Genomic DNA, 8,524 nt, shown 5'->3' with positions numbered 1-8,524 from the left:
TTAACTTAGGGACAAAAAAAAGGGTTTAAACCTATTTTAAAAGTAGTTGAATAAGAACTAAACACCCTTGGTTCTCAGAGTAAATTCTAGTCTCCACCACAGTTCAGTTCTGAAACAGGTCACAAAACAGAACAATGCACAATCAAATCTATCCACAACCCACATGCACAAGTTTGCTGCCACTCCAATTCCGGACTCATTGAACCATTACTACAATAAGCAAGCAAGAAAGGAATCACTAAGAAAAAAGAAAAACAAACAAACAAATGCATAGCCTCAATTCCCAAAGGCATGCTACTAGAGTTTGGCTTCATCAAAGCCCTTAGATATTGCTACTGAAAACAAACAAATCAACATCTCTTTTTCTCTTTTTCCACTCTTACTTCTCACATGGCCAAAATTTCGAGTCCCTTTCATACTCATCCCTACATGTGCACATTCAGGATTATCTACCACTAGTAAAACAAAACTAGGTGAGGAACAACAAGCCAAGAAGTTCTATTCATAGTTTCAAATTAAGATCAACATTTTCTCCCACTTCATGACCATTCTGAATCCTGGCTGCTGTATGTCCAATTTGTTCCTCCTTTGGTTCTGGATGGAAGAAGCCATACAGTGGTTGCTTTTGTTGATTGAACAGCCTGTAAACTGGTGGAGCAGGGATTTGTTCTTCTACATTTCCCTTTACCAAGTGAAATACAAGAATGAATCATGAAATACCATAATGGGGAATAGAAACTCAAGTTCAGGACATACCTGGTTTTGAAATGCTATGAGAGTTGAAGATGGCGTGGACTTTGGAGGTTGATAAGAAGTAGGAGATGGAGGAGCCAATGTGAGAAAATCTCCATTGAAACTCTCATTCTCTTCACTTCTTTTCTTTGGGTTTGGCTTAGAGTTGGATGCTGAACTGAATGTGACTTCTCTGCAGAAACACATTCTATGAGAAGACAAGATCTACAACATAGGGGTCAACAGGTTAAACTGAAACTACCTGGAAGTTGAATTGCCAGCCTCAAAGTTAAATTCGCTACCGTTTCCACACGAAGTTTTTACATTTGTTCTTGTTTCAGCAAAGGGTGGCAAGTTATAATTGAAAGCAGGGGCATGGGGAAAATTCAAGGAGAAAGGGTATGCCCTTTTTGTTCCAACTGTCTGCATTAAGTTTCAAACACCAATATTGAAAATCACATCAACTGAAAAAGTTCTAAGGAAAATCTGTTCCATCAAAACGTACAAGTTCATACATGATTATGATCTTACTATTCTGATAAATTCATGCATATAAAGTACGAAATTATTACTAGGACTATAATGAGTAATTCATACACTTTTTCTCTCTGTCTCTTCCCTTATTATATAAATTACATCCACTACATTCTACAACTTTCTATTGTAAACCACATTCTTCAAATCTAATAACTGAATTATGATTATAGTGCTATGAACCAAATGAATCTTCCTGAACCCATGTCCTATCACCCATCACATCCATCACATCCATGTGCAGCCACCACAGAATTTACCACATTCAATGACTCACTTCGACAAAGCTTTTCCAGCATCTCATCGATAACATATATATAGTAGATACCAAACTGAAATACTCAAATAACTTTAAGAGCACAAATTGCACATACCTTATCAGTTGGTCTCACAGGCACACTACTGTCATTATTATTGCTTTGGTTTGAAGGGGGCTCTATTGAGAAATGAGGCAAGGTTGTTGATGAAGTTCCTGATGAGACATTCACCTACATGTTAAATATACCAATTATGTTTTATTTTCAGGGAAGAGAATGTGATGAACAGATGACAGAATGAAAACCACATCATATAAATTAAAAAGAGAGACACCCAGTTACATATTCAATAAACCAATCAATCCTTTTATTCCATGCAAAGAGAATGTGAAGAATACATGGAAAATGAAACTCCCATGATACAAACTAAAAAAGAAAGTGTATTACCACTGATGAAGAAGGTTGATGTTGATATTGCGGTGTTCTCTGTGCCAAATTGGGCATAGGCCAAATAGAGTTGGATTCAAAAGGCAAACTTAGTAGAATTGGCAATCCTGAGTCATCCACTCCAAATTTGTTCTTCTCAGAATCAAATTGATAGGAACTCCACCACTTGGGAACATTCTCGTGTCCAGGAACAACGGGCCAACCAGTTCCAAAGCCACCACTGTTTGTCAATGGAACATTGCTAGGAACTTTATCATTAATGTGTGGTTGCTGATGCTGCTGTTGCTGTTGCAATGACAAACGGGACCTAAATTCTGATGTTGGCTCACAAGTTAAAAGAGATGTGGAAGGTGATGGGTTGGAGTCATGAAAATTCTTAAGTGGGAGAGGCAGATATGATGGTTTGGTTGATGATAAAGCAGTTTGAGATGGTGAAAGTGGAGGTGCATCTCTCTTTTGTTGTTCTTCTAGTCTTATCTTTTCAAGTTGTGCCACACCAAGTCCCCTTTGTGGCACCTTTTTCTGCTTTGACTTCTTAGAAGATCTACCAAGGCTCCCCATGCCTATACCTTCACTGTTTCTCTGATCTTCCTGAGGCATTGTTGCATCATCTTCCATTTCATCCAAATCTATCTAATCTAAACTATATGACAAAAACCACTCTCCCAAAGTTTCAATCTTGCACCATCACTGTCTCCAAGACTAAATTTTTAAGCAAAATCAAGATGCCCCATATCAGGATTCAAGAGAGAGAGAGCAAAGTGTTTGATAATAGATATCTAAACCCCATCACTGTGATCTGAAAGCCAAATCAAAGATTGGCTAAAAATTTGTGGAACAAAACCAGAAGGCAAGCCAAATATTCAGCAAAGACCAGCGAAGATGATGAGAGAGAAGGAATCTTAAAGATCACGGATTTTTCTGAGTTGAAGTTGCTGGTTTGAGATTTATAGGAAATAACTGAATCCCAAAAGAAAAAGGCTATATTTTCTGAAAATTCAATCTAGAGTAACCATGAATCATAATATTCAATCACTGATTTATCTGCCAAATCCTCGCTCTACTAGTCTATCCTCCTTATTTTGTTCCTAGACCGACTCTCACGTTGTCTCAATATAACACAGTACTTGTAGTAATAGACGTTCTTTCTCTCTCCAAATAATGTTTTTCAGTTCTAAAAGTAGCTAAGAGACAGTTTTTCTAGAAACTGTCACCTTAGCTTGTTTGTTTGTTCTATTTCATTTCAAGTACTGGACCCCTCAACCTTGTTTAGCTTTTCTTCTCCCCACTCATATTATATTCACTTAATAATTCTAAGAGAATCTCCTATAATACCTTTTTTTTTCTATGAATCATCTTGCTTTTATATTATAAATAGTAAATATATTTAATATTTTACTCATATGCATTTAATTTTTTTTGTTTAGTAAGAGAATTTTTAAGAACATACTTTTAATATAGATTGCATGTATCTTCATTAATACTGGGACAAATTTATTTATGCTATAAAATTGTGCATTAAAAACAACATAATTGTGTATTTAAATTTTAAATTGAATCGGAAAAATATTTTATGAGTTTATTTAAATATTCAATGTTTTTTTTAAGAAGTTATAACACTTTTTAAAAAAATGAAAACAAGTTAGGTATCTTTTCTTTCTCCATTCTTCTACTTATTCACTTTTTACTGTAAATATTTATTATGTTTTATAGTTTAAATAAATATGAACCAAGTAGTTGTTAAGACAAAAAATGTGGATTTTGGATGAAATTTTCGAACGAGGAGGGCATATTATAGAGGAAAAAAAAAAAGAAGAGAATGAAAAACTTTCGGCTAATATTCTGTATTTGTATAATTACTTCTAAAATAAAGAAAAATATTAAATTTAATTTCAAACTAATTAGAAAAAATGAATTTTGCACGTATCAAGAGTTTTAATATTTATCATAATATGTTTTCTTTTATAATTTTTATTTTGTTTTTACGCTTACTTATTATGATAAGTAGTGTTTTATCTTTTATAATACAAATAATTTTTATTACGAAATAATATTATTATTATACTGATTATTTTAAAATACATTATAATATATCTTAATTTTATTATAAAATTATCATTAATCATTTATTATGATAAATGGATTTCACTTATCATAATAGTTATCATGAAATTTATTTTTCACCAATGAAAATAAGAGTAAAATATATTTATTTTCATGCACATCCTCTTATTGAATGTATTGTAAGCAAATTTTCATGAAAAAGAAATAATTTAGTGGAGTCATATATATGTCCCTTCAATTTTCATGGAGGGATTACATCAACATGATTTTTAATTTGGTGAAACACACATAAGGCATGTGCATGGGTGTTGAGTCTCGTAATGCATTGAATCGAGCAAATCATGGAGATAAAAATCACCATAAGCAAAGATATCACAATTTCATATGGTGTCAAAGCGCCTACACTTAAATGACTTTATATCAAATGAGTTAATTTGATATAATCTTTCATAAGTTAAATTACTCTTTTTTTCCTAGTTTGTAAAATAATTTAAGTACGTTTCTTTATTATTATTTTTTCCATTAAGTTTTATTTTAAAAAATTTGATTCAATTAGGTTATTTTTATCAATTATGTTAAAAACATTTCATACGTCAGTTTATAGTTTTCTTTTTCATTTTTATTTATTTATTTTATTTATTTTTAAAACATTTACTAATGTATCATGTAATAACCTAGAAAATAAAATAGATAGGTGTATTAAAATAATGAAACGAACATTTTATATTAAAATAATATGATAATATAGATAAAAAATTCTAAAACTCGGTTCATTATCTTAAAATATAGTATCTTTCTAAGACACTACTTTCTACTCCTTTTCTACCATCTCTCTACATTTCCTGACTCCTTGATCCTTTGTTTGACGACCAAGATGCACGTAGGCAATCACTACGTTGATGTCTACAACTTTAACTAATCAATTTCTTGTTTTGAGCAAGTAAGTCAAAAACCATTTCCTCTTTGATTTCTAGAGTTCTTGATTTTGTACAACTATTCTGTTTTGTATGAATCAAGAATCCCTTCCTTGCTTCTTAGTTCAATTATATTTCTAAAGTTGGTTTATAATCACCAATTGATGATTTTTAGGTATTCTAGAATTTCCTTGCATCACAAGCAATCTATGGAGCGTTTTGAGTTTTGGGCAGTTGAATTTGAGGTAAGGGAAGCTAGTGTGTATTTTAATTTAAGCTATAAAGTATGTGTTGTTATGTGAAAGTATGAGAATTTGATGTATGTGAATGTTGATGCTTGAATTGTGTGTTGTTTTGATATGCATGTTGAATGGAATGAATATGATTATATGAATGATTATATGGTTGAGTTGGTGAAGGATGATTGTACAAAAAAGTATATTGGAGAGAATTATGTTTAAAAAGGGGTTAATAACAGTTTGGTAGTGATTTGGAAGAGTTTTAAGTGCAAATAGGGAACCTGAGTAGTGATATTTTGATGAGGTCATTTGTGACTTGTTCTGACCTCTAAATTACATACTTTTGAGCTAAAAATGGTAAAATTCATATTTGACCTCTCAGTTGAGAATTTGGAGGTTTTGAAGTGAGATCTTGTGTATAATCACTTGAAAATGGATAGAGAATGGTTTATAGGAAATTATTGAAGTCCAAATAGGTATATAAAACAATTTAGGAGAGTTAGAAGTTGGGAAAAATAGTTAGAATTGACAAATGGGTATTGAGTTGCATAATTCTATAGAATTCGTGCTGCAGAATTATGCAGACTTGTTGAGTGAACAAATTAGCACAATGAGTGATAAAGGTGAGATGCTCTCTATGTGAGCAATTCGCACAACGAGAAGGTGCGCTGTGTGAATGTGTGCGAATGCTTGTGAGCCTTGCTCTTTGTTTGAGCAATTCGCACAGCGAGAAGGTGCGTTGTGCGAACGATTGTGGGGTTTTGCTCTGTGTCTGATGATTTGCACAACGAATTAGTTTGCTGAGTGCCTGGTCATGGTCTGGGGCCACAACCAGATTTATTCGAATAACGAGGGGTTGCGTTCTACGAGTCATTAGGGGTTCTGAGTCATAGTCTGGGTTTTCGCATAGCGAACTGGGGCGCTATGCGAGGGTTTGAGGTCTAGTACCATTAGAAGTTTATTTGCACAACGAGATTGGGTCGCTGTGCGAGAAACCTCTGGATTCGCTATGCGAGAGTGTGCACTGAGCGAATAGTCCAAGTTTTAGTTCACACTTTCTTCATTGTTTTAAGTGGTGTTAAGTAATGTATTGATTTAATTGGAAGTGATATATGAGTTTATATGAGAATCAAAGTAAAAGTATTGGTGATTCAATGTTGTGAAAAGAATTCCAAGGAGTAATTTCTTATGGTGGATTAAAAAGGGGACTAGTATAAGTTGTAAGAAGCCGATACATTGGTTATCCTGAACCTTTAATGATCATTTGTGCTCAATTAGAGAGTGATGAGTCATGTCGTGAGAGGAGTAGGATGTCCTAGCCTGGGGGCCTTTCTTCATGGTGGTAAAGAACGTCTTAAGGACTAACCTTATGTGGCAATTTTGAGTGGGTCAGCTGTTTCACCATACAGGTGTAGAACTATTCGTGGCTCGACAGTTATACTAGAGGTTTAAAGGTTTTTGGCCAAGCTTGGGTTGTTATGGGGAAAAAGATCTAATGAGACATCTATTGTGTGCTTGAACTTTTACCTTGTGTTATATGACTATGAATAACTCTTTTTCAACTAGCTTACCCTTCTTGTATGTTTTTGTGTTGTTTGTTTTTTGTGTATATTTCTTTGGCGATGATCATCTGGTGGGTGTGAGCAAAGCTAGATGATATATCTGTGGAGCAAGTTTTAGGTGGAGGAGATGTAATTGCATAGTTTCATAGACTGTTTTAGTGTACAATTTATAGTCTGTCTAGTGATTTTTGGATACACCAGTTTTGTAATTAGTTTTGATAATATTATTCGTTGTATATAAAGTTATGTTTATGGTTTTATTTGGATGACTGTACAAGATAACTTTATACTTCTTATCCACTCTGTTAACTGATCTATCATATTAACTATGTGATTACTATTATATAGTTTTATACTATATTTTGGGGTGTTACATATCACATTAGTATTATGTTACATCTATTATTAGTGTCATGTGTGTCACCAACACATAATGGTATCAACTTTAAATGTTATTGTTTTATCTTCAATTTAATTTTTATATTTATTTTTTTACTATATTAGATTCCATTTTTTTAAATGGAACAATATTTTCTTTCTTAAAATTAAAATTAGTTTTTTATAAATGTTATAATGATATTTTTCTTAAAATTGACATTTTTATTAAATATTATTTTAAAACTAAATCTAAAGATATTATTAAATTTCGTTTAAATAAATTACTTTAAATTTTATAAAAAAATATGGATTAATAATATAATAGTTCTAAATACTTATTTATTTTTTATAAATGAAACTTAAATTTATTTAATAAATATAATAATATTTATAAATCATATTTATAGATATTTTTATTAACTAAAATAAATTTTATATTTCTAAAGCCCGTTTAAACGTTTTTATTACAAGAAATGAATATAAAAAAATTAGAATTATTGTATTATAGAGATCAATTATACAACAATTAGAAAGTTATAATATAAGGATAGTAGATAAAAATCAAAATATTAACTTCTATAATTAAATAAACAAATAAATTATACATTAAAATTATTTAATACTGCTGAAGAACATTCTAATCTTTTTAATTTTAAAAATGATAACTTGTGTTAATGCTTGTTGTGAAGTAATCTAACCATAGATTATTGTTTTGTTTAATAAAGTGTGCATAGAAAGTGAAAGTTTGTAGAAAGAAAAGAAATTAAGAAACAAAAAGGTGAGAAGTCGAAAAATTGTGTATGTATATACATCATATCTTACGCGGTAGTTTCAAAATCTGATTGAATCTCAATGTCATGCTAATGAGGAAACCTATCTCGACCCAACCTTTCTATTAGGGATCCACTTTTGTTCATATTCAATCACATCAATTTTACCATTAGGGCAAAAAAAAAAAAAACATTCAAATGAAAAGATAAAATAAAGTTCATATATCTTATAAGGTGAGAAGTCAAAATAATACAAAGTGAATTTAAGTTTAACTTAAGTATTATGTGATTATCACTAAAAGAAAGTAAAATTATGTAATTAAGAAAAAAACAATAAAGTAATAGGTGTGAACTGGTTGTATAAATTTGTTGAATTGATAAATATTAACACAAAAGTGATCTATTAGGTCTGTTTATTATATGTGACTCATAGAAAATATAGAAAACATGTAAAATTATTGTTTAAAATTTATGTCTTATAGCATGGTAAAAGACTTAAATTTTTATATTTATGTCTGACGAGATTGTCACAGAGACAAATCTATGCCTTTTTCCCTATGGTCAAATGTTAATCTCAAAATTTATTGAAGGATTAGACATAAATTTTGAGTTTTATGAAACCCAAAA

The 8,524-nt window shown here is 31.1% G+C and overlaps 1 protein-coding gene across 1 annotated transcript; it reads right to left on the bottom strand.

Annotated features, from left to right (window-relative positions):
- Nucleotides 1–218: 218 nt before the first annotated feature.
- On the bottom strand, nt 219–3,237 carry LOC106761368. The gene is made up of 5 exons (XM_014644917.2): nt 1,971–3,237; nt 1,641–1,754; nt 995–1,155; nt 757–925; nt 219–682 (listed from the first exon to the last, which is right to left on the bottom strand). Exons 1-5 carry the CDS (start codon nt 2,586–2,588, stop codon nt 503–505), a joined length of 1,242 nt encoding a protein of 413 aa, XP_014500403.1. The 5' UTR covers nt 2,589–3,237; the 3' UTR covers nt 219–502.
- Nucleotides 3,238–8,524: the final 5,287 nt, after the last annotated feature.

This window comes from Vigna radiata, chromosome 5 (assembly GCF_000741045.1).
Source record: "Vigna radiata var. radiata cultivar VC1973A chromosome 5, Vradiata_ver6, whole genome shotgun sequence".
Classification (NCBI taxonomy): domain Eukaryota; kingdom Viridiplantae; phylum Streptophyta; class Magnoliopsida; order Fabales; family Fabaceae; genus Vigna; species Vigna radiata.
This window is presented reverse-complemented; position numbering and strand designations above follow the sequence as displayed.

Bases quoted from the DNA above. Each gene is read 5' to 3' on its own strand.
- LOC106761368 (XM_014644917.2), bottom strand. From the start codon at position 2,588: ATGGAAGATGATGCAACAATGCCTCAGGAAGATCAGAGAAACAGTGAA. The intron at 1,156-1,640 runs GTATGTGCAATT...AACTTAATGCAG, and splicing joins CTGTGAGACCAACTGATAAG to ACAGTTGGAACAAAAAGGGC. The intron at 926-994 runs GTAGTTTCAGTT...GTGTTTCTGCAG, and splicing joins GCTGGCAATTCAACTTCCAG to AGAAGTCACATTCAGTTCAG.